The 26461-nt window shown below is 36.8% G+C and overlaps 2 protein-coding genes across 4 annotated transcripts in view; both read right to left on the bottom strand.

The window, feature by feature from the left end:
- The window catches only part of LOC116725764 (band 4.1-like protein 1), a 44519-nt gene extending 44405 nt beyond the window's left edge, over positions 1–114 (bottom strand). Inside the window, 1 exon segment of the mRNA XM_032572128.1 lies at positions 1–114. The gene's annotated coding sequence lies outside the window, so the exon portion shown is untranslated.
- On the bottom strand, positions 102–25026 carry edn3b (endothelin 3b). 3 transcript variants are annotated; one of them, XM_032572205.1, is made up of 4 exons: positions 24669–25026; positions 24347–24548; positions 19151–19312; positions 102–209 (listed from the first exon to the last, which is right to left on the bottom strand). In XM_032572205.1, the coding sequence occupies exons 1-4, from the start codon at positions 24727–24729 to the stop codon at positions 191–193; spliced, it is 444 nt and encodes a 147-aa protein (XP_032428096.1). In that variant the 5' UTR covers positions 24730–25026; the 3' UTR covers positions 102–190. The 3 variants fall into 3 exon arrangements, with proteins under 3 accessions (XP_032428096.1, XP_032428086.1, XP_032428078.1); XM_032572195.1 differs by lacking the exon at positions 102–209 and adding an exon at positions 14037–16945 and having other exon boundaries at positions 19151–19279; XM_032572187.1 differs by lacking the exon at positions 102–209 and adding an exon at positions 14037–16945 and having other exon boundaries at positions 24669–25025.
- Positions 25027–26461: the final 1435 nt, after the last annotated feature.

Raw genomic sequence — 26461 nt, 5'->3', positions numbered from 1 at the left:
CTGCCCTGTCAGGTTCGGATGTCAAGGTTCTGGTCATTGAGGTTGCAGGACACCGCCGCCACCGCCCCGGAGAGCGCCTTCCCCTCTTTCTGTCTCTCTCTCTCTATCTCTGTCTGCCTCTCTCTCTGCCGCGGGGAGATGCAGCGCTGCAGGCTGGGACAGCAGACAGGCACAAGCCGGTAGGCGATGGCTAACAATCAGGAGGAGCGCTAGAAGGACAGAAGAGGGGCGTTTTCACGTTGGAGGGAAAGGGGAACTCCCAACGTCGTGCGTAACATGCCGTGCACATGACACGCAGCGTCGTTAGAACTTCACCGGTTTTTGGGTCAAGCTCTCTGATGGGAGCTTTCACAGCAAAAGACGCTCCGAAAACTCACTTCTTTATTGGGCATTTGCTTCCCTGCTGCACACAGTGCAAAAAAACCCCCAAAAAACAACAACAAACAATTACTCACTTAAGACAATTAAAATGATGGGTGAAATATTCATTGTGATTAGTTGTCACATTACAAAAGTAAATAAAAAGTAGGTAGAAACAGATTCGGGATTTTCCTACCATCCAGTCAAAGTCTAAAGATTTTAGAGTGGATGGTCAAAGTCCTCTATATATTCTCTAAATAGAAGAAGAGAATATATGGGTTTAAAAAAAAAAAAAAAAAGCTTTGAAAACAAATATCTGTAAAATGTGCCATACATTTTATTTACCTCCCAGTATTGTCCAAATCCTGAGCAGAAAAACATGATGCTGCCACCACCATGTTTCTCTGAGAAGTCAGAGAAAATGCAAAAAAAATAAAAAAAGCATTCCACACAAATTTGTTAAGTATAGAAATAAATAAAAACCACAGTCCTTTCACTACACAATTAGGGGACATTTCATATTGGAAAAAAAAAATCCCATCAAAATATATTGATGTTTGTGGTTAGAATGTGACAAAATGTGAAACGTAAGTGCAGCACAACTGTTGTTTGTTTACATGTTATTTAGCGTGCCATGTAATGGAATCCCAATGATTTTCTGAATACTTCCATATTCATATGCATATGTCAGCCCATCTTTAACTCGAGAGCTCCAGGAAGATTTGTCATGTTGCTGCTTGAATATAGCAAGCTGTGGGCTGAATGGATGAAGGCTGGGAGCATGATGTATTGCTTCGGTGACTCACAGGAACCTTCTGTGCTGAATGCCCTTTCTGGCATTCATGCACAAGTGTTCTGTTGAAATGCAAATATGTATACAGCAAAATCAATTCCTGTCACGCTTCACTGGATCTCCTTCAGCTGGATGTGCAGAAAAAAAAATAAAAAATCTTATGACAGAGAGCATGAATTCATATTCAGAATATGACTGAATGTGGTAAAACTCTGATAAATTATTGATTGCAGGCTTTAACGACTACATACCAATAATTTAAGACATCTATGGATTATTTACTTCTTATCAGATCGAAGTTGTTCCAAGTGGAGCTGCTTGACTTCTGTCCACACGGTGGCAGTCATACACCGCCGTCACACTGACAATCAAAGCAGAGGGGACACAGCAATCACGTGTCAGGCGCCTGAAAGAATTTCTTTCGCTTTGCACCTGCGTTCAGTGGTCATTCATATCTTCTGACAGTTTCTGAGAAAATGCAAGACTGCACTCCACGTGTGAAAAATGTAGCAGCAGCAAGTTCTGCCTTTCATTGAAGCGTTTTTGTTATTTTATACAGAGCAGTGCCTCATCTCTGCTGTGTTTGATCTGTTGTGTTATGAGACACAAAAATGAGAGTGAACAACAACAACAATAATAATAATAATAATAATAATAATAATAATAATAATACATATTCACTTTGCTATTCACAAAAGATTTATCTTATGGTTTTCCAGAAATATGTCACCACCTTCAAGGTTTCCCCCAGAAGACTTGCTAAGCCCGGTGGTTGGGTGCTAGGGCAGTTGTTTATCCAGCAGCCCGTCGTGTTTTTGAGTTAAAACACGTTTAAAATTGACAGGACATTTTAATGATGTATTATTGAAAGATTGGAAGGTTAATACCTGAACACCAACTATAAAGTCTTTAAAATAATGCAAACATTATTTAAAGAGACTTAAATAAATAAGCAATACTTAGCCTGGTGGGGGCACAAGTAAAGCCTGTTGGGCCGCCAGGCTTATAGTGCACTGGGGGAAACCCTGACCTCTGTGTTTCACCCCGAAGGCTAGGCAATGATCTCTTTTTTAAAAGTACATTTATGTAAGCTAAAGTTTAAGAGATTTGTGTAATATAGGAAAAGGTCTACAAAGATTCCTATGCTAAAACTGCAAACAAATAAATAAATAAATAAATAAAAGTAAGTTCACACAATTTAGTATGTCAGCTTTTTTAATATTTAAGTGCTATTTGTCTTTAGATGGAGAGCATCTGTCAACATCAATATCAACGTTCACTTGTTTTTTTTTAGTTTCTTTCCTGCACATAAAATTGGCTCGTTATCATATTCTCCCATTTGATCTGTGGATCTCTGCATTTACCCTGGTCCTCTTGGATGCTTCTCATATTAAAATGTTCTTCCTGCCTGACGTGGATAGGTGGACAACCATAAATTTCTGTTAATGAAAAGCATATTTTTAAATGATGAGCAGCTCAAGATGGAAGCAGTTTTCCTTTCAGGAAAGTCAAACCACTCATGAATAGTTTACCACTGAGAGGATGAGGATACGTTTTCAAGTTTCAGTCACATTTTGAAAACATTTTTTCACAAGCTGCTGTCAGAGTTGTCCCAGTTGAATGTATGTGAAGTGTCCAACCCTGAGGCCGAATTTGCTATATTCTGAACAAAATTCTGTTGTGTTTTCCTTCTTTTACACTGTTCTAGTAAAAATGTACTTAAACCCTCATGGCACATAATAAAATACACAAGAAGTTTAACAGGATTTAACGCATTTTATTTTTTTCTACTTGTCACAAATGTGACTTTATTTTTTATTTTTTTAACTTTCATTAAGTGTGTTATACAGCACAGCGGCGAAGGACATTTGAGATTACATTAAACATTTCAGTTTGTTCAGATGAGGAATGAACGAACTTGATATGTGGGTGTGTGTAAAAGAAAAGTCAGGTGTCATCTTGTCAGACTGGACTCCCCCACCTGTGTAAATAAACATGCAACACACACTGTACGCCCACTTGTTTCTCCAGCTCATCCAGGGTCCGGTCTGACAGGGACCGTGGTGGGAGACACTGATGTGTCCTCATTTCAAAAGCAACAGCCTGCCAAAGTCTCTTGGCTGCTGCCATCTCCTTTCACTGCAGCTTCACTCAGTGAAGCCAAGCCGGAAACACACAAACTGTAGTGGGGCTCTGAAAGGTTGTTCATGTAAATTAGAGTCACATCCCCGACTATTTACATCAAATGAGGTAAAAACAAAAGTAAAACTGGAGTGCTGAGCATGTGATCAGTAATAGTGAGTTTGAACAATTAATAGGGCCTCATTTAGTCACCCTCCTCCAACCTCAGAATTTCACTAAACTGCATTCCTCTTATATTGCAATAATGAAATTTCATACCAAAAGAGAAATCCAACCCTTGATTTGCATATGTTTAGCAAAAGGTGAAAAAACTAACATTTTTTTGTTACTCCCCTTGAAAAAATGATAGCGTTTAGTTTTCTCCTATAAATGTTTCTATGGTTTGAACAGACCATTCTTCTTTGCACCAGTCTTTCCATGTTGTATTTTTTTTTTCAGCTCACACTACAAAGCTACCAAAGAATAAAGGTTGATTTCATGTTCATTAAACCAGTTCTACATTGATTTTTCTATATGTTTTGGATCATTGTCCTACAGAAACACCCCGTGATTGCACATTTTCCGTATACTGGAAAGCACCCGCAAAATGTTTCCGTACAATTGCCAGATATTTTAAAGGCTCAATAACGCTGCGCTCTCTTACAAAATTGTGTTGCTGAAATGCCTAATCCATCCATTGGCTTGTTTCCCCCCACCCTCTTGTTGCAGTTCATTTCTGTAGATATGAACACAGCTATCAATATAACCACACTGATACCATTTGTAGGAGGTACAGAACCAAACAAACTCTCGAGTGGTTCCTTTATGGCATGAATGTGAACTGACCTCGATCTGACACAACTACCATGTACGCTGCAAGCTTGAGCCAAACACTGTCTGCATTCTGGGATGCGGTAGAGTGAACAAACTAATGAACAGCTACAGAGCATCATTTTCATTAAGCATAAAGTCCCATACAACTTCTAGGTCATCTTCTCAAAATCATTCAGCATAGTGTCTTAGATCATTTTGTCTGAAAAGGTAGTCAGAAACACAGCAAATGATATGATTAAACTCTCGGTGTTTTCCACTTGCTCAGAGCACAGCACCTGCTTCCTGTGTTTAGATTTGCTACTCCAACCCTGAATACATCAAACCGATAGCCAGACGTTCTCATGTGTTTTGCAGTAACAGGTTTTGATTCACTTGGAGAAGTTATAGTAACCACATCATCCACCATAAGCAAAGATGAGAAACCCTGAGGTTCCCAAAACACACACCCTCCATCCCATGAATACACCTTGAAATTCTGTCCATGAACACAAACAGGATCATACACAATGGGTACTCCTCATTGAAAGGAGGTTCAGCTTTGTGCCAAAAAAATTTACACACAGCTCTTCCTTTGGACACACAAGAATCTCCCTCAACATCATGCATATGACCTGCACTCCCATGGCAACCCTCACAAGGCACCATGGGTAACAAAGTTCTAAGCCTTCGCTGGATCCACAAAACACATACAGAGGATGTAATCCTTTGGCCCAAAATGCCATGGTATGAATCACCATATTCTTGAATAAGTTTGCCATGGATATCTGATACCTAGAACTGAAGTCTGACAGAGAGACATGACACTTGTTTCGATTGTGGACACCATTTTTCCCAATCATACCTGTCTAGGTAGGTAATACCTTCATTGCTCAAAAGGGTGTTCCTCTGCCTCCTGAGCACCATTTAATCCCCAGATGGCTTCACTTCAAGGAAGCTTTTTTCATATTCTACGAAAAACAGGTTCAAGAGGTAAATGTAGTAAATAAGAAATAAAAGTTTTTTGGTTTTTTTCTGTTGAACTTAAAAGTACTGAGCAAAGAATCTAAAGTCCAAACCAAAAAATTTGACAGACTGGGAAAAATAATAAATCTGAGCCCGAAGAAAGAAAAAATATTAGAGTAAGTTAACTGAAGATGAGTGACACGAGTGGAAATCATCAAACACTATGCAGATGTGAGATGTGCCAGGAAAGAGATAAAACTAAAAACAGGCTTTGTCTACAACATAAAGCGTAAAGTAAATCTGACCTCAAAATAGAACAGATGTAGGAGACACATAAGAAAGCTTTGTTGCAGAAAAAAGGAACAGCTCAAAGTAAATTCTGACATTCCTCTAAAAAGCAAAAGTTTGCAGGTAATACCAATAAAAAAAACCCTAATATAAAATGAAAGAAAAATAAACAAGCTTATAAGAATATTTTAGCTATTCTTCAATTTCCACTTTTACATTTAAAATAGAAAGAATGTGATCTGGACACAACCAGCTTTCTGGTATTATTGTAGTGGCAGAGACTTCAGGTGACAGTGTAATGTAAAAATAATTAAAAATTAAAAAAAACATGATGAAAAGTCCTTAGTAATCAGAATAATTGTAAGAGCATAAAAACTGGAAGATCACTGACATATTAATACTACTACTATTACTAATAATAATAACAGAGGTATGCAGCTATCTGAATGAGTTGCTAATTAATAATGGAAAAATGGCAATGTAAGACTAAAGGGTGGTTTAACAAGATGGAAGAAAGTATTGTTGGTGAAAAATGATGCATCAGAATGTAAAATTATCAAAAAGGCATGGAGTGACAAGACTCACAACCTGCTTTCCCTTAAAAAAAAAGTACTGAAAATAAAAATCTGCAGACAGTAACTGTTGCATACTTGCTTTAGTGACAGCCATTTAATGTTTCTGAAGGACCTCAGCATTTCCTACAGAGTAATCAAGTCATCGTAAAATGGTTAATGGCTTAATGGCTTGATATAGCCATATATCAAGCTCAGAAGACCCCAAAGTGCTTCACACTACATTCAGTCATTCACGCCTTCATGCACACATTCACACACTGATGGTGGCTAAGCTATATCACACAAAACTGGACAGTTTCTTAATGGTAAACAAGCATTTTTGGTCAACCTTGTCATTTAACCAGTGTAAATAAGTTAATCTGACAATATACGTAATATAGATGTTCTTCTGAACTGCTTTAAAATGAGTGTGAAGTTCATTTTGCAGCAGTAAAACAAAAAGCTCACTTGTGGGTGTGTTTGTTGTTGGTGTTCTAAACCAGCTGGTGGCCCTTCCACACTGCAGGATGTCATTTTTACTCCTGAAAGTGCACATATTTGAGCACCCAGACCCTAAATCAATCCTGAGCTTTCGAAGCATAAATAACTCCTGCAGAACTGTCTTCATCCTTCATGCTGCTCCTCGACCGCATAGCGTATCTGCACGTGACCGCATAATCAGCGAGTTCCCATCACTGTCACATGTGTAAGAACTCATTGCCTGCAACCAGACTCACCACTCTTGGCTCCCGTTCATCTGGAGAGGAGATGGAAAAAAACTTACTTTTTTTTTTCTTCTCTCCTCCACAATAACTGTTAACATTCCTCCACAAAAATTGTGAGGCGCTCTGTGAAACCCCACCGCAGTGGAATGAAAATGGTGCTCCTCCACTCTGTGTTCTACTGAGGCAAAGTGCAACACAAACAGCTCACTGGAGAGACTAGAAGGAGCATTAATCAAGCGAGAGCGTTATTAACTTTTGCTGAGAACCATTATGCATAATGACATCTTCTTTCATCAGGTGTGATGTTTGAACATGCCCTAATTGGCTTAAACACCTCTGAGTTCCCTTTGGGCACGTATGTATGTGTCTGACTGACAAGCTCAATTTCTAAAGATCAAATCTTAATCTTTTTATTGCACCTAGAAAACATACTTTCACTGCAGTTGTTTATTAGTGAAATTAATGACGCTATAGTTTACATGTTTTTCTTTAAATGTATAATTTCTTTATCACTACTGAGAATGTAAGGTGTTTTTGACTGGCAGAAGAGTTTTTTTTTGTTGTAAATAATAAAGTTACATCTATGTCAAGCACTCATCAACCTAAGTAATATATTAATCAAAAGTAAGTACAAAACCAGTTCCTACGCTTAGAGCAAAAAATTATTTTACAGCTTATGGTTGCGATAACTGTCCCTTCTTGCTTTTAGGAATGTAAAAATAGTTTCTTTCTTAAAACTACAGTATAATCAGCTACTTTAAGCTCCCTGCACAGATGTTGTAGACACCACACTGGAAATATTTATTTTAACATTATCATGATGATTGTAATGATGATGATTAGCATGATAAGAAATGTTAGAAACAACTAATTGATGGATACAAGCATATGACAACAGTTTGAATGTGTTGAGGCAGTACAAATGGGAACATTTCACATTCCGTGCTTGAATGAAACCAGTTTTTGCATGTTAGTCCCTGTCCCTCAGGTGAGATCAGATACACTTCTTGCATTGTGGGGAATTTGTTGAGCACAATTTAATTCTCTGACAGATGACAGAGGAACCCTGCAAAATCCAAACCTTTAGGGGTTCATCACAAATGCTGTTCCATTATCGATCCATTATCCAGACAGTCTCGCCCTTGCAGGATCTCTGGTGATCATCAGGCAACAGGCGGCATACACACTGGACAGATCGCCATCGCAGAGAAACACAGAGACAGGCAGGACAAACAACCTTACATGCACACACTCATACATAAGGACAATTTAGAGAGCTCAATTAACATAACAGTAAAGCTTTTGGACTCGCTGGAGTACCTGGAGAGAACCCACATATGCACAGGTAGAACATGTAAACTCCATGCAGAAGGAACCCACACTGGGATTCAAACCCAACACCTTCTTGCTGTAAGGCAACAGTGCTACTAACTGTACCACTGTGAAGTAACACTGGTGTTCTAGAAAGCAATAAAAGGTCACTGCGTTGTTTTTCATCTCCAATTATCTTCCTGTGAGAAACACATTTTGGTTTTATGGCTGGCTTTATGAATGCCTGTTTCCTCTTAATAATTTCTTTCAGTTTCCTCGCAGAACAGTGACTCCCATTTCTGCCCATTTTCCCTCAATCCTTTTATTGGACATTTTCAACTTTCAAACCATAAGACTTTGAGGTTTCTGTCCTATAGATTGAATGTCTTTGTTAATATACTTGTTCTTTTTCCCCTTTTCACAGCCTCACCTTTATTTAGAATTCCTCCAAATACCAGACTCAGCTAGCTAGGTACAACAATCCTATTTTGCCCCTCCACATGCCGATTTATGTTTTTAGAGGACTTTTATAATCCTTCACATTGTTTTAAATGGCAGCTGTGAGGCCATGTTTCCTGATAATCAGCAATGGATCATCAGCTCTGCACCCACTCCCTTTTAACTGCAGAATCATTTACGCAATGATTTTTTCTTTTTCCTTCTTTTTTTTTTTTTGCAAATTACAAGTTGAACCTTTAAGGTTTTCTTCTAAATGATTTGAACAAAAAAGGGTCAAAACTATATACAAAGCTGTGTGCATTTATTTAGATTTTGCAACATGTTTTAAAAAGCCAAGTTTTTTCCCCAGTCATGTCAAGAGTTTGGAATTAATGGGATTCAAGTCAGAAGGAGGACAATAGGGCAGAGAGAAATAAAAAAAAAAAACACTGATAACATATCAAAATCATCACAACACATAAAGACAGATGACAGACTGCTGAAACCTGTGTCAGAGAATGACTAAATATTTGTTGGGGAACACTCAGGTTCATGAACCAGAGGAGTAGATTTGAAAATAATGATCAAATGTGGCATACATTGAGACAGATGGACCAATACAGGCAAAATATTTCCATGCCTGCTAGCCAGATGCTATATCCAGTACCTTGTACTTATTTGAAGAGACAGCTCACTGGGATGGATGTCTAGTTTATGGACTTGAGTATGGATAAGAATTTGGTTCACACATTTTTTTTATGACTTTACATTAAATGGTCTTTTGAACACTAAGATGTCAACTTAAATATTTTATTTTACAAGGTAGGTTTATGCTCTGAGGAAGTTCAAATTTAAAGTGAGGTTTTACAGTATTGATTGTCATGTTACACATGGAGAAACATAAACTCTATAGTTCTTTCTTCAAGTTAGTACAGTTCAGATCTTTCTTTTGCGCATTTTCTTAGTGTCTGCAACCTCGAAACAAAGACTAGCTGAAAATATTATTTTAAAGTCTTGTTGATCTTATTTGAAGTATGTTTAAAAAATTGTCATACAGATGTAAGAATAAACCTTGGACAAGACTATGTTTTATTTTGCAAGCAAAGTTTGGCATGAAATTTAGTCAGTTTCTCATTTTATCAATTTTATTTGCTGACTGGAAAGCTCAGATATCTATCATTACATACTGCTTCATTCTTATTTGGATTATTGCTGAGTAACCTCAGGAGTTTCCTAATTCATTTATTATCTGTTGATGAAAGAGTTTTGTGCATACTCCCTGTGGAGCACTACATAAATAACTGTCACTCAAAGATTATTTAAAAATTGTGATACCGAGAAGCAGCTCAGCAGATCTTTTAATCATCTACATCAGTCGTAATTCAATTGGACAGACTGCAATAAATCATACAGTTTATTGCTTCTGCATTACACTTGTAGAGGCTGCTTTCGTCACCTTTATGTATGCAAAAGCCAGCTTGGAACTTTAATAGACAGCTGCAACATCTATCACAAAATCCAAAAAATATTTGAGGGAAAATACCACATCAGCATGCAACAGCTGGAGATAATGTTTTGTTCTTCATACGCGGAACAGACAGAAACCACTTTTGGATAGATAGGTTTTTAATTTAGATTTAACAAAAAAAAAATATGCCTATGTAGTTCAAATAAAACAAATATGGATTAATTGTTCAATTGTTCACGATGGTTATGAGACATGTAATTACTATTGTACAAGATTACAACATTTCTAAATTAAAGTTGCTAGTTAGTCCTTTCTGAAAACACAGTCAAACTCAGTTTAGATAGAATCTTCCCAAATAAAAAAAGAATATATTAGGGTTAGTTATTTTTGCTATACATCATGTAGCAATCTATACCTAAAATCTGAACTCTGCAAAGCAAGCTTCTGTGTCCACCTGGAGACATCATTCAAGGTAGCCAAATAGAGACTTTTTTGCTATTTGCTAATAAGTCAGATATTGTTTAGTGTTCTGTGTAACTGCAGCGGTTACTCAGAAAGGTTTGGTAACAATAAAACACTTAAAAGTCATTTGTGAGGAATACGAGCTGACAGCATTGGCTCAAATGTTTTGCCAAAGATCTGCAGTTTTAGCCCCAAAATTATATGCACTGGTCAGTAGGTTCCATTAAGATGAATTTCAAGTGATGTTTCCTCCAGAACTGCTGTATCACCCATTTGTTGAAAATGATCACAAAGCAAATGTGCAACAAGCCCAGTCCTACTTGACAAACACCAAGAAATATTTCCTAAATGTTAAACAGGTCTTACATTAATTACTCTCATGAATGCCATTTTTGCCCAAACTCTGTCTTATTATTAAATAATGAACTTTGACCCTAAGTAATGCCAGTGAGGCCTTAATTGTTATAAATGTTTTCCTGTATTTTTTGTGATTTTCTGCTTGAAGTTTCCTCTTAGAGTAATTTTGGTTGGCAAGGCGAGCCACTGCTCTATGTTTTCTGTTTTGTGGATAACGGTTCTCACTGCTTTTCACTGGAACAGGTATGTTACCTGTTCCAGACTGCTAAATGTCAATGACTTTCTTGTCTGTTCTTTAGATTTCAGCATGGGCACATTTAGACACATTCTAGTCAAAGCATTTCCTGATTGCACTAGTCTGAAATCAAATAAGCCTGGGTGTGGTGGCTTGTACATATTTTTTCTCTTATTAAATGAAATCAGTATTTGAAAAAATATTTTGAATTTACTCAGGTTACCATTTCAGTGTGACCAAAAAAAAAGCGAAACCAAGAAATCTGTAAGAGTTAAATACTTTTTCATAGCACTGTGCATTCCTCTGCAGTACACTGTGTTCCAAGATCGTTATTCCTTTCAATACCAGTGGAAGAAAAATATTTTCATAATAAAAAAGATTGAGAATTTCGCAAATAACTAAAATAGTACGACTTTTAGCCTGCATGCATTGTCACTGTACGGGAAAATCATGAAACTATTTAAGGTGAGATAAGCAGAATACAAAATGTACCTGTTTTACAAGAGGCTATTATGCACTTAGACCATCCATTCATCCATTATCTAGCATGCTTATCTTTGCAGGGTTGCAAGGTCAATGGCCAGCGGTCAATGGACAAGAGGTGTGGTACATCCTGAAGGGGTTGCCAGTCCATTGCAGACACCCAAGCCATTCAGGTGTGAAAAGAAAGTTGATCTCAGTTCTGAAGGCAATATTTCCGTTTTTATCCTTTGCCTTAATATTGTCATCTACAGTAGTGTAACCCAGGCTTTCCCTCTTTAACCCTGCAGCTGCTGGAAGACACCCAATGGACTCTGCGTTGTGTTTGTGTGAGGGTGGGATGTGTTCCCTGCAGGAGAGGAATCAGACAGGCGGCTCGTCGTTGTGGGGAGACTTTGGCTGTTTATTTTGTTCACCTTACAGGCAGTAAACACACTGTCAGCATTCAATCGTTTTTCTTTTTACAAAATAATCAAACATCACCAAAACAAAATGTAATTTATACTTAACAGGCAAACTGAACAAACAGAAATGGATCGGTATATTAATATACTGTATATTTTACACCGAGCTAGCAGAGCTGCTGCTACCTTACAGGCAGTAAACACACTGTAAAGAGTACGGCAGTTCGCGCGCAAAAAAATCCCCTGCGCTACGGTGTCCCCGGCAGGACAAACATGTCAGAATTGTGGTAGTGCCAGCAATTACAGAAAACAACAGCACCCTCTTTTGGAACATTTATGCACTGCTTTACAGTAGTATAAATTTTATTGGCATAATGGCTGCTGGCTTCAAAGTCTGCTGCAAGCATATAAGAGCTAACCCAGTGTAACTCATAGGTTTCAAATCTGTGGTGTAACTCAAAATGTACTCACTCTCCACAAGGTTTACTCATTGGAAATACTTTTTGAAAGTTACTGAACAACAATTTCAAGACTGTGCATTAAAGTATCACTGGCACTGATATCTAATCCCCAACACAATGCAATTAAATTGTCTTTTGCTTTAAATTGCAGTTATAATATTAATATATTTTGTACCCAAATGGAAGAGGAATGATTGCAAACTCAGTTTGTTTTAATTTGTTTCATATGTAAGGATTAATTCTACCTGTAAGACACATAATACACCAAATTTGGAGATTATTCACATCACGTCATGGTGAAAATGCTCGTGTGACCAGGAAAGTCCTTCAATGCCTTCCAATTGCTAGTGGCTAGTAAATATTAGCTGTGCAGCACAAAGAATCTATTCATTTACAAAACTAGAGTTCAAACAACAACATTTAAGCCAGAGTAGGCGCCCTGAACCTGACCCCGGATGGTCAGGATGTCTGCTTAAAGGTATTTCCCATGGTGTACTGTGGGAATGAGGCCTTTCTGACTGGAGAGGGTTTAGCCTGAGGCTTCAGGGTAGGCTTATTTAGGCTGGACATAGTGAAACATTCCGGAAAATTTAACGGTATTAGTATTTCAAAGGCTGACTGCAGCTTATGTTATGTATCTGAAAGGGAAAAGCTGTTTGTAAGGCAAAAATAATCAGACTATACATTCCAAAGGCAAACAGCAAGATTAGGAAATGTCTAGTTTTTAATATTTCAAGAGAACATAAATTTGCCAATGTACAGAGTAAAAAAAAAGTTTGTCTTTAAGGAAATATTTCTATATTTTTTTTGTTTTGTTTTGGTAAAATAAAAGAGCATTTCTCAAATTAATTAGAAAAAACTCTGCTACATGGAAACAATATTATTTGTGAATGTAAAATAAAATTACACAAAATTAGTTCAGGATTAAAATACTTTCCTGCCTCAAGATTACAAGATAAACAGGTGATAGGTGGAAATCCCAGCCACAGTTTATTTTTTGCAGCATATCTTTTGTGAGCTTTTCTACAAATACCTGCCTGCATTGTTTTATTATTGGCCTATAGCACATATACAGATAATGTTGAGGCTCATATCTGCTTTTACTTAATTTAATAGTAAAATAATTACATACAATTAAATTAGGCTATTGAGTTTGAGAGCTAAAGTACTTTGCAGCGCTTTTGACATGAAACAATTTACTACTCGCAATGTGACCACAAGCTCATCTGAAGTTTTATCAGTATGTATTATGTAATTTTCTTCTTAGTATTATTCTGTGGTTCCAACTAATGACTAACAGCTGCAAATTGTAGGGAAAAAATACAATATATAGGGATGTTTTTAATCTTCAAACACATGCACATTATGTAAATATACATCCCTTAGATCACGAGTGAAATATTCCTGTTTCTAATAACTGCAGAGTATTTTCTATTATAGTTACTGTATCTACAGTATATTATTATTGATACTATTATTGCATAGTATCAAAAAAGACAGCAATCATTAATCTTGTTTTTATATATTGTTTTTAATATCTGATGCTGCTGTTACACCTGAATATTCTATTTTTGGGACAATATGTAAAGACAGTTTAAAATCTAATCACAAAAAAGAAATGCTAAATGTATTTGTACATGTTTTTGCAAATGGATATTCTCACAAGATGTGGCAAAATAATAGGACATCTTTAGCTACAGTTGTTGTACACTTCTTTTTCACACTGAGTAAGGAAGGTCAATATAAACCCATGCGAATGTTTTTCCTGTGTGCACATATGAGAGCAAAAATAACGCTTTCGAATAGACTGTCAAAAAAAAGAAATAAATTCTTTATTACAAGATGAGATGCAGGAAAACAAATAATATTGTAGCAATGTGTTTTAACAAGAGAGTAAGATAATTCATGTACTTTAACTCACAATCTGTTCCAACAATGAAAACTGTTCAATTGGCTAGACAAATTACTGGAATCTGCAAATCACGCTCATTGATCATTATTCAATTAGCATTATCCCGGTATATGTGGTATTGTATTAGTAAGTATGAATACAGCAATCTGAAATGTACATACAAGTTATGCACACACATTATACATGCTATACATAGTTTACAAAATAATAAAATAACTGCTTGTGGAAATTCTTGGGGATTAAACTGGAATTCTTTTGTAAACATGGGGTTAATCCCAATGTCTTTAGTTTTAAGAATGCAACATTCACAAGTCCACTGTTATTTTTCTTTAAGGCTGATGCTCCTTCCAATTAACTATAGAAAATTTCTGTAGTAGTATTGGTGTTGCATTTCATGTCCTGTCCAAAGTTATAGACAAACTAAACACTCATAAGGCTTAACATGTGTCTGTTAGTATTTTGGTCCACTTTTGCTGCTGAAAATACATTGATCCATCGAAGGATGAAGTCCACAAGAATGCTGAAGATGCACTGTGATATCTAGTACCAACACATTTTAGCAGATCCTTTAAGTCTTGTGAGATCCAAGGATGGGGCCGCTGTGATTTGGACTTATTTATCCAGCACATCCCAAACATCAGAATCAGAATCAGAATGATTTGTATTGGTTTTGCACAGAAGCACAACAAAATTCATTTCAGTACCACCCATTCAGAGAAGATCATAAACAGAACAACAAGGTAGACAGGTGCCTGACCTCCTCAATTCAATCAACATGCTTGATTGAATTTAGATTGTCTGGTATTTTAAGGCCAAGTCCACACCTCAAACGTGTTGCCATCTCTAGTCCTGGTACAAGAAAATATATCTATGAGAATACATTGTTTCCACTGGTCAGCAGGTATGCTATGACATATGTAATAAAACGCATTGTGTATTTGGACATTTTTGTGTCAAAAACACCATTAACTTCAACTATTTGAGTTAAAGTAGGCTGTGTCTGTTAGGTCTGAACACACGGGCCAACTTTCACTCCATGCCTGCATCAGTAAGCCTTGGTTGACCATGACCCTACAGTTGTCCTTTCTTGGACTACTTTAAGAAACACTGACCACTAAAGACTAGAAACACCAAAGCATGCAGTTTTAGAGATGCTTTAAAAATCTGAACCATGTTCAATATCGTTAAATCCTTACACTTGCCCATTTTTTCACAATGTTTGAGGACAAACACTTTCACTTGCTGCTGTATAAATTATTGACATATTTTTCAAAGAATAATCAGTTTGGAAGGCATAATGTCCAATGGACATTTCTATGTAATGTAGGACTGTCTTACATAAAAATCAGAGGCGGTATTATTCATAAATGAATGAATGAAGTGCTTCGGGGTCCTCTGGATTTGTTAAAACACTGTACAAATGCAGGCCATTTACTATTTACCACATATGACCATTTTCTATACCAGCTCACCACGTCAGAGTTTAAGAAATGCTAGATTAGTGTCTTATGGTTATATTTGAGTCACAATTGAGTACAGTTCATGCAGTTCTACTCTACCTGTTCATGTCAATCTTTATTGCCCAAATTACTAACAACTACATCCAAGGAATGTCATCTTTGAATGTAAAACTCTTCAAAACTTGCAGTAGGTGGATTACAGCAGCAGAAGACCACATCAGAAACCACTCCGGTGAGAGAACGGAAACTGAAGTTACCATTCACGCATGCTTAACACTGAACAGTAACAAACTACAAAACTGTTATTGTTTTGTAGGGTCAGTAAGTAGCAATGTTGATGCATCATTTAGATGATAGGGTCAGAGTTTGGATTAAATATCTGCAAAGTATGAGTGCATCCAGCCATCAACAGTTCTGACCAGTGCAGGTGTCGTTATAGTGTGGGGAATATTTCTGGCACTGTTTGGGCTCTTTAGTACCAACTGTGCGAAATTTAAACGCCACACCCTACCTGAGTCACAAATCTAAAATAATCTCAGGCTTGTTACTTGACGCAAGGCACATTTTGCGGAATCTTTGCAGCAAAGAATCAAAGCAGTTCTGAAGGGAAGTAAGGATACATTACAAGTAAGGTGTACTCATAAATTGGGCTGTCAGTGGCTTTCCTATCAATGATTAATAATCTGGAAAAGATTAAGTTAAAACAGTACGTCCAGTACTTTTGTGCTCCAACTTCTAGCCTTTGTTTCCCTATTTTTATGGCAAGCCCTTACCCTATTATTTCCTGTTTCTACTTTCCTTGATTTTTGTGGACATTTATTGCTTTGTGACCTGTTCGGTGGAACAAACCATCTCATATACTTTTATAAGCTTATATGTTGGTCTAGACAAAACACATTTAGAAAGTTACAGTTGACAGCAAATAAACCAAAACCAAAGAGTTGGTCTGGTTAAGCTTGACATAAGCAAGGTCACTTGCTATTGCGTTGATAGTGAAAACAATCCTTTGGGTTCTCCCAAAAAGGTAGCAAAAAGTAAGAATAGCCCCAAGAGGTCTGCATCAAATTTTCCTGATGACTTCTTGAAATCTGTTGGCCTGATGGAACTTGTTCCAAGAGTTTTGATGCCGAGGAATGTTGGCAGTGTGCAACTCCAAACTTCTTTTTCACAGTTTCTACCTGGGAGTCACTGAGCCAAACGGAGGTCAAAGGGAAGCAGATTAAGGGAAGTGGAAAGATCCATTGACCTAGGAAGGAACAGCAGAAGATGGATGGTTGTTGTGGCATCATCCTAGGCAGGGGACTCCGTGGAGACTCCTGGATAGTTGAGTCTGATGTGGGCTTTAAAGAGAAAATGTCAGTATTATTAAAGGAACATTCCCTCAAATTAGTCTTGCGTTAACCAATAGTTTAGGCAAAAACATAGAAAACGGGGATATGGGTTTATGTGAAACAGTCACATACATTTATGCGTAACCATAGGCCTTAAACCAGTAATCATGCCACATTGTTTAGGAGAAACACTCCTCAGCAGAGATAAAATGGCTGGTTTAGTTTACCCAACAACAACAAAGACAGGAGGAATTTTTTAATATTAATTTTAGGCCTTTGCCAAGAGTGTAAGAGCTCTGTGGATTTAGGCCAATCATATGCTCAAGATGAGAAACCAAGACACCCAAACATAATAATGGTTTATTCTGGCAAAATGTCTAAATATTTATAACATGATAGAGTTTACTGATTTGAGAGGTACAGTTAAAGATAACACTGTGATCAATACCAGATACTGCCAGTCATGTGCTATGCAGGACATTTACTCATTTAAATAGTGAAGCTTTAAGCTCTTCTGCAATAAAATAAATGAGGACATTAAAAGATACAATTCCATACTAATCCTAAGCTTTGTGTCATGTTTTGATAAATTTAAGATGAATATTTTGCTTGAGATGCTTTATTTGTTTCAAACACTTCCAGTTAAAATAACAAATAAACAATTTTATGAATGGGACAAGCTAATTTTTATATTAATTTTGCAAGGGGAAAGCTTATGGAATCAAACTCTGTAGATGATAAAGGAAAAAGGAAGGCTGCTCAATTTAGGACTCCAGTTTGTTGGTGTAAGGCAGATATTCCATCTTTCCGAGCAAGATGGGAAAATGGGAAGAAATAGCTACTTCAAGAGATTGTCCAATTCAGGCAAAATTAGGGGATTAAAAAATTTTAAGAAATGATTTGAACAGATAATCAGTTGTTTAAATTACCATTGAAACTTTGATAAGACTTAACAAGAATGACTACTATGAAGCGGTAAGTATTTTGAGATGGCAAGCTCATGATCTCGACTTCTTACAAAATAAATGTGATCCGACCTACAAAACTCGGGCAAAACCAGTTTTAACAGCACACTGCACTTTTTTTCGACAAAAAAATTTTGAAAGATCTTCAGTCAATAAAGTGTCAGTACCAATTAAGAAATTTAGATTTTTACATATATCTTCAAAACCAGCATAATATACAAAACTGTATCCTGACAGCAAATATATAATGAATATTCCAGTGCTGACAATTTTTGTTGGAGCCCAGGGAGTAAAACATTTTTATTTGTTTTGGTCATGCCCACTGATCAATCATTTTTGGACAAACATTCATTTAGATATGGAAGTAATCTATGGATTTGGTGCTAAAAAAAATGCACTCAAATTTAAAGTTGGATTTTTCTACACTGTTCAGTGTGTAATTTAAGATGTTTTTCTGCTTACCACTAATGACAATAATTATCGTGGTTCATACACAGCTTAGGCATCTGGTAGAACCACTTTAATACTTACTCTTAATTGCCTTTAGTAATGAAAACATATTGTGGACAAAAATCTTGTGTAATAACGGATCAGGCTGAGACGCTGGCAAATGGCAAAGAGCAAAGCTTTATTTCGTCTGCAGACGGAGAACAAACACAGCAGCAAGCTGCTCTGAGTTTTGATTTGGAGCTGCAAGCCCTCACAATATATTGAACTCATGTTACACAATGTAGTCACTCCAGTTTCAGTTGAACAATATGCAAGTCACGTAATCACACTGGAGGGTCAGTTAACTCCTTGGATGATAAACATCTTCTTGTTCAAATATGTGAGTTTCCAAAAAATCAGGTTTGCTAATGGAACAATTTTTGCATAACAAGAACATTGTCAAACCAGAATATCCAGCAGGTGCATCAAACTCTCAAAACTCTGAGCTGGTGATTTTCCATAGAGAAACTTCTTAAGCCTCAGAACTTCTATCTAAACTATCTGTTCTTTCCTGTTAACAAATTCTGGTGCCTTGCTGTTGCTATCAGCCTGCTGCAATTGCTGCAGGGAGAGGTGAACAAGAAATCTCTCTAACTGGTTCTGCAGAGGACTCTCTAGCCTTCATACTCTTAACAGGTTGAACAAAACTAATGTGGTTAAATGAGTAAAAGAATTAAATAAAATTGTTAAGAGAAATAATGAACAATTTTTACTTCACAATATCACCTTTCAGAGTTTTGCGAGCTGGAGTCAGGCGTACCTCGACAGACAGAAGCGTTGACACCCAGGGTCTGCATCTGTCACAGCACAGATACATCGACGTATCTGAGTTCGGCCACCTTCAGGCGCTGGTGCTGCAGCAGCATCACGTCTCCTTCTCTTTGGTCCTCTGTAGTTAGACATACCATAAGGCACAGTGCGCCTAAGATAAAGTGCAAACAAACACCTGGATTCAGCGGCGAAGGACTGAAGTTCAAAATGATGTGCTACGTTTAGTATAGAACAAGAGCCTCAAACTCATTTTCATTTTGAGACATATCGTGATCATCAATGTTCTTAAAGGACTAGCTGTGGCAGAATGTATTGATAAAACTACAGATTAACCCTCTATGGCATGGCGTTGCCCTCAGGCAACAAACCACATAGCTGTACCTCACATTGCTCCTTTATTTTATTTTTTGGGGGGCATGATTTTTGACATATTTTTGTCCGAAAAAAAGTTTTTTTATGAATATAGTTTTTGTTTGATTTGTATTTCATTTCTCATAATCAGTGTAGAAAATCTTGGTGTTCTAGACCAATGTTACCCTGAGGCAACAAACCCAAATCTGGTTCCAGGAGGTGTCAGAGTCCGATTTTATGATTGACATGTAATTAGGGACCACCAAGCTCCCAAAGAATGCAGGAAAATATTTTTTCCCCCAAAAAATAAAAAGTCATGCCATAGAGGGTTAAAATTTTAAAATATCAATAAATCGATATCTCTGTACTCAATGAGTATGTCTTAAAATGAAATAACATTGAACATCTTTTCACATTTATGTAGTTTGGAATTATACAGATAAAAACTGCTAGATTTGATTGATAAAATAATATTTCGGCACACAACTATTATCTTGAATGTTCTATTTATCAAGAGATAAATATTAAAAAATATATTAAAAATATATAAAAATATATAAATATATACAAAATTGCAGCCATACCAGAGAAGCAGGTGAAACAAAATCTGACATATGACTTCTATCAATCCACTTCAAAACAGTAATTCAAATAGTCTTTAACAGTATTGTCTGTTCAAGCCAATTCCTCCATCTGGATAGCAATTCTTGCGCTGCCAGAATGCCCTTTTTCTCTTTTGTCTCATCTGTTTTCAACCGTCTGAGAATTATTTTATTTGAAAAAAAAAAAAGGCAAAAGTTATTGTGGTGTAAAGTTTCAAAGGTCAAAAAACAAAACATTATCCATACTGCTCCACAAACAGACTTGGGTGAAGGAGGCTACAATTGTCATGTAAAGTGAAAAGATTCATTGAAAAATAAATCACTAAATAAATAAATAAAATAAATCACTTTCCCTCCTTTACTGTTCCCATCTTCCCATCTGGCTTTACTTGTTAGAATATGCCAAACTGCCTGTGTCTTACTGAATGCCTGCAGTGTAACAGACATGTCTCCCATTGCTTCCACTTTGAAGTGCTCGCCTCCTCCTTTGTCTGCCAGTTTACATATGATTGCCTAAAAAGACTCTTCAGTGTGAAATGGCAGCTGTGCATCAGAGTTACGGTTTAATATAAAAACAAATGGTTCTGCAAATCCTAGCATGAGTAGGTGAGGAGGGAATTGCTTTGAGGCAGCGTACCCCCTTTTGTTTCACGTTTGGGAGATAAGGAGTCTCCACTTCCATGTACAACAGCATTAAATTCGGAAATTATTTTTAGCCACGTGTAAGTATGACTAAAAGTAGCCTCACTAAAGCCTTACTGAAGCTTTGTTTAATACATTTTCATGCCAATCCAACTACACATCTTGAACCTTATTTACCTTTTGTATTTTATTGTAATTTAATAAATGAACAGAGAGTACTTCAGATTTATGAATTGAAAGTGGAATTCTTTTGAACAAATTAAGGTCTGAAAACAAGTGTTGATTTGTCCTCAGCCTCCTTTACTCTGATAAAAAATAAACCTCAACCAATTGGATTTCAGAATGTCCCTTCCAACTTTGTGTCAATTTCAGTATACGAGCAACTCATGAGTATCTTAAAGGTCCATGGTAAGTATGGAGGAGCTGCAGACATCCACAGTTAGGCAGGAGAATCTGTGAACAGGACAACTAATAATATTGTGTAAATGAAAAGGTGGCAATAAGAAAACCGTAAGAAGTCCTGCTTGATGTTCCATGTGTCATACATCATGTTAGAAGAATGTAATGCATTCAGAAGAGACTGAAAGTCAAGTTTTTGACCTTTATGTAAAATGTGGTGTGTGCAGAAAACAAACGCACCATATGTTCGCATGTCATTGAGAATATTTTTTTTCTAATATGTACTGCGAAATTAGCCATAGCTTAAAGGATAATGGATGGAGCTAAATGGGCAACAATGGAGAAATTACAAACTGCTTGGGGCAAAATTTGACCGTCCAGCAAAATAGCAGCTCTGAGCATACAGTTAGAGCTACAACAAAATAGTTTAAATCAAGTGTATTCAGAATGGTGTAGTCATTGTAACATGAAAAAAAAAAGTTGAAAAGGTTATAAAACTTTTCACAAAACACTGGAAAATCATGTATCAGAAAGATTGACTTTCTCATCCTGGTTTTGTATTGTTTATTCAGAAATTTCCATACAAAAAAAACCCCAACACATTCTCCCATATTTTTGTTGTTTTCCATTTCATTGCTTCATTCAGTATTTGAAGTATGTCTGTTTGTCCTGACATGCTTTGAAGTAATAAATTTAGTTGTTTATCTGAGACAGCCTGTAGCAATTTTGGCACTAGAAGCCAGGAAGAAAAAAAAACGGATGGTTGTTTGATTCCTTGCTTGAGATGTGGTATGAAGGTGTCAATGCTGGGTGTGTTGGAATTTATATTTTAACACCTTGATTGTAATCTGTGGTCTGACTGCCTTTATGCTTAGAGCAGTTTTCCTCAGTTTGACATGGAGAAGAAAAAAAAAAAATGCTGCAGGAAGATACACTTGAGATATTTAAGTTTCCCGTAGACGGGTGCATGTGTCACCGCCCCTGTTTACGGCTTCTGTTTATCACTTTTAGTGATTGAAATACGACTGTTTTGTGGTAACAGAGTAAAATATAAACCACCAAAAACAACCATCATACTGTCTTTTTTCTGCCAATGTTTGTTGCTTTATCAAAAACAATAAAGCTGAAATAATTTTCAGTCTAAATTTAGCATGATTAGATAGCAATGTTTCATGCCACCATCAAACCAAAGAACAACATTGGCAGTATCATTTTAAAATTAACTATGAAAAAAGGTATGAGCTGACTTAAATGTGCATCGCATTGGTATCTCTTAGCCTCTATAAGGTTAGGTCATCAGGGCTACAGTGCTAATACATGATCATGCTTTCATCTAAAGCATTCCATTCTACCAGTGTTTTGGGTCATTGAAGGGATTTCTCCTCTACTTTCTCAAGTCCTTCTCTACCTCTAACAGGATTTCTTTGAGGTTTGCCCTGTATTTAGCTCCATCCATCTTCTCGTCAACTAAGACCAGCTTGCCTGTTCGTGATGAAGAACAGATCCCCACAGCCTGACGAAGTCATCACCATACTTCACAGTGAGTTAATGTTTTCATTTTGATGTGAAGGATTAGTTTTCCACCATACAAAGTTTGTAAAACACAGACAAGGCATTCTTGTCCCTTCACTTTACAATGCACTTCTTTGTGATATCAATTGCAGAAGAATTATGATTATTATTACCACAAGAGACCTATCTCAGTGCTTCAAACCTTTGATAGCTACACTGTTTTGTACTTTTTCCACATGGTTACCCTTGGTTTGTCTTTTCTAAATTTTCCATAAAGCACTTTGTGCCACCTTCACTGTGCTCTGTAAATAAAGATTGAACGGCTGCAGTTTGACAAAATGTAAAAAAAATATATATATATGTTCAAAGACAATGAATACTTTTGCAGGGAGGTGTTCATCCAGAATTAAAGTCCTGCTTTAATACAAAAAAACCTGAAAGTTTTTGACCTTGCTGCAATGGAAATGGTGTTGGTTAATGATGATGTTCTTCTTATTGTTTTGTTCCAGATCTTTACAGTTTCACAGAGTCAGAGTTTATTTTAACCTTGTTCAATGTAATTATACCATAAAACGCATTGCTGTCTCTTCAATCGTATTGCGAGGCTTTTATTTTCTTAACATTAAGCTTTAGCAAGATTATCTTTGTTCTGGTTCCTGCAAAGTCGAATTACAACAAAAAGACCGTGAACGTCATTAAAACTATTAGACCCAGTTGAAGCTCTGAGTACATACTAATCCAGTAGAAAAGGGTGTACGGTGCAAGCTCTACTAGATAATACTACAGAGAGTTAGCTTGTGAATTGAAACTGGGGGAAGACGAGAAGTCTCTTTTGGGCTTGTTATCACTTGAACTAAAACTGCGTCGCCTTGGGGGAATATGACAGGGTGTGATTTGACAATAGCATATTCCCTAAACATAAATGATTTCTCTCTCTTAGTTGCATAAATCCACCGCAAGCCAATCGACAGATCATTTCCTTCACTCTGTCCTCACTGACATATGGCAGGATCCTGTCTAGAGAGGCTTGCAGAAACTATGCCACACGTTCTCCACTGTTATCCTGCGCCTTCACAAACGTATTCAAACATCTGGCGGTTTATCCATATTTTTTTGTGCTAAAATAACAGACTTTGATGTGTTTTATTGGATTTTATGTGATAGTTATTCACACAATGTGGTAGGTAACTGTGAGTTATCTACCACACACAGTTACCTACCACACAGTAGGTAACTGTGAGGAAAAGAAAACATTTTAGTTTTCTTTTTACAGAGAAAAACCTGGAGTATGCATATCTAATAAACTTTTTTGAATCTGATACACTCAAATCAGATCCATTGCACACGACTGCCTTTATAAGTCACGTAGCTGGTAAACGTAGTCCGTTTGTGTGTAAACTAACATCAGGGAGAGCAGCTGCCAAGAGGCACATGGTGACTCTGGAGGAGCTGTGTGTGGTGCTGCACAAGAGCCTGAACAAAGCTGTATAGATGTGAAACATGGTGGTGGGAGCATTATGCTGTGGGGATGCGTTAGCTCAGCACGGACAGGGGAAGCAGGTCAGAGTGGAAGGGAACGCAAACAGAGCTAAACAACACAGGGTCATGCTGTTACAGGTACAATGACTTGTAAAAGATACATTGTGAACAGATCAGTTATTTTGAGAATCCTATCTTACTCAGGAGTGTTAATCCAGATGATGTCCAGGTGGCAGTAATAGACGCACTCTTTGTCCGTGTAGGAATAACAGGTGCAGCGCTTTTGTCTGGACCTTGAGGTCCCAGACGGCTCTGAAGCCTCGGATCCCGTGGAGCCCATCACCTTGGAGTCCGGGACACTTCTGGGGTCGCTCTCGGATTTCACGTGGGACATCAAAACGCCTTTATTAAAAGGACGTGAAACAATATGTCAAATAAGTACAAAAAAAATAAGGCGACTACTGTCTGAATATATTTTAAATAATATAAATATATATCAAAAAATACAAAATAAAAACTTACCTTGCAAAATAATCAGAACCAGTATTCGGAAAACCATCATACTTGTGTGAAAGAACAGCATTTTAGCTGCGTCAGACTCTCCAAAACTGAATCATAGTAAGATGAGAACGTATATCCATTAAGTTTGATGTAAAATCCTCGCAGCTCACATGGTCCGGACAGTCAGCAAGACGGCTTTTTATGCTTTCCACTCTTTGAAATTAAGTCACAAATTTAATCCCAAGCAAGCGTATTAAAGTGGAATTAATATTTTCCCGTCTTAATATCAACTACAAACGTGCCTGTATCTCAATAAAACAACGTCCGCAAAGAGCGGGGCGATGATCCACGATGTCACTGCTCCTAAAAAGCCCAAATCAAAGGTGTGGGGCTTTGGAGAGGCAAAGGTCCACGCCCACACCTCTCCTAACACTCTTACGCAACAGGAGACTGCAGGGCACATGCGATGCTGAAGTCTCACAAGTTGTATAATATATATTTAGGCCTAATTTGATTAATTGATTCTCATTTGCCATTAATAAAAATGCAGAAGACTTCTAATTAGAAGTCAGTGAAACGACAATTACGCGTATTTGGATCATATTGGCAAGGCGAAAGAAAGAAGAAAGAAAGAAAGAAAGAAAGAAAGAAAGAAAGAAAGAAAGAAAGAAAGAAAGAAAGAAAGAAAGAAAGAAAGAAAGAAAGAAAGAAAGAAAGAAAGAAAGAAAGAAAGAAAGAAAGAAAGAAAGAAAAATGGCAATGTTGTGTCGGTGTTGAGGCTGCTGTGTATAAGATGCCAATTTCTTTTTCTACAGCTTGTTTGAAAACAACAGAACATAAGTGCTTTATAACTAGCTAAATAAGAAAAAAACACTTGGAAAAAATGGTACTAATAATACAAATAAGTAAATAAGTGAGTACAAATAATAATACAATTATTTGTTATAAAAACAATGTGGGTTCACATACTTTAGATTTCGAAGTGCCCTCACACAGTTGCAGCTGAAATATTCAACATCTTGCAAACAGAATTATGGGCAAAACTCAAAACTGCTCAGGTGTTTACAATAAGTTACACAGGCACAAACTAGGAACAAAATTAACTAATTATGAGGTTTTGATCCAAATGAATGATTAACTTCTACTTTTAATTGCCGTTTCAGTATTAGAATTATTAAAATACCTGAACAGAATTTTTCATAGTGTGGATCAGGCGTGCTTGAGGCAATCAATCGAAGACATGATAGCTGCATTAGGCGTGTTCGAGATACAACTCCTAAACACCTGGAGTGTTTGCGGTAAGAAGAACATTATCTAAAAAAGAACATCCTAATAGCAAAGAAGCACGGCAGTGTCCAATAATGCTTTGCTTCCACTGACACTAAAAACATGCAAAAATGCCATCTGTGAAGAAGTGACAAATTTGCAAGGAAGGAATTCAAATAATTTTGTGTGGTATTTGAAGAAAGCACTTGTAATATTGCTTGTGTTCAGTTATTTAAATTGTTCTTCTGTGACTTGTTTATGGTAAAAAAAAAAAAAAAGTACGTTTGCATATTTTACTAATAAACCTAATCTGCAGTTAAGATGGAGTAATATCTTAAATAGTTCTAGGGGGTTATGATAACTTTTACAAAAAGTTGCATGTTTTATTGAATGATTTATTGAACATTATCTATTAAATCAATTATTTTAGATGACTAATCTCATCTGTGAAAGGTGTGTGCCAAAGAAAGTCATAGTTCTGTTGTTGCAATATTATGTAAGACATAAAATAGCTACTAGTAATTGTAATCATATGTGTGACACCATGA

This window comes from Xiphophorus hellerii, chromosome 1 (assembly GCF_003331165.1).
Source record: "Xiphophorus hellerii strain 12219 chromosome 1, Xiphophorus_hellerii-4.1, whole genome shotgun sequence".
In the NCBI taxonomy this organism is placed as follows: Eukaryota; Metazoa; Chordata; class Actinopteri; order Cyprinodontiformes; family Poeciliidae; genus Xiphophorus; species Xiphophorus hellerii.
The sequence above is the reverse complement of the archived record's forward strand: the minus strand, read 5'-3'. Positions and strand labels throughout refer to the sequence as shown.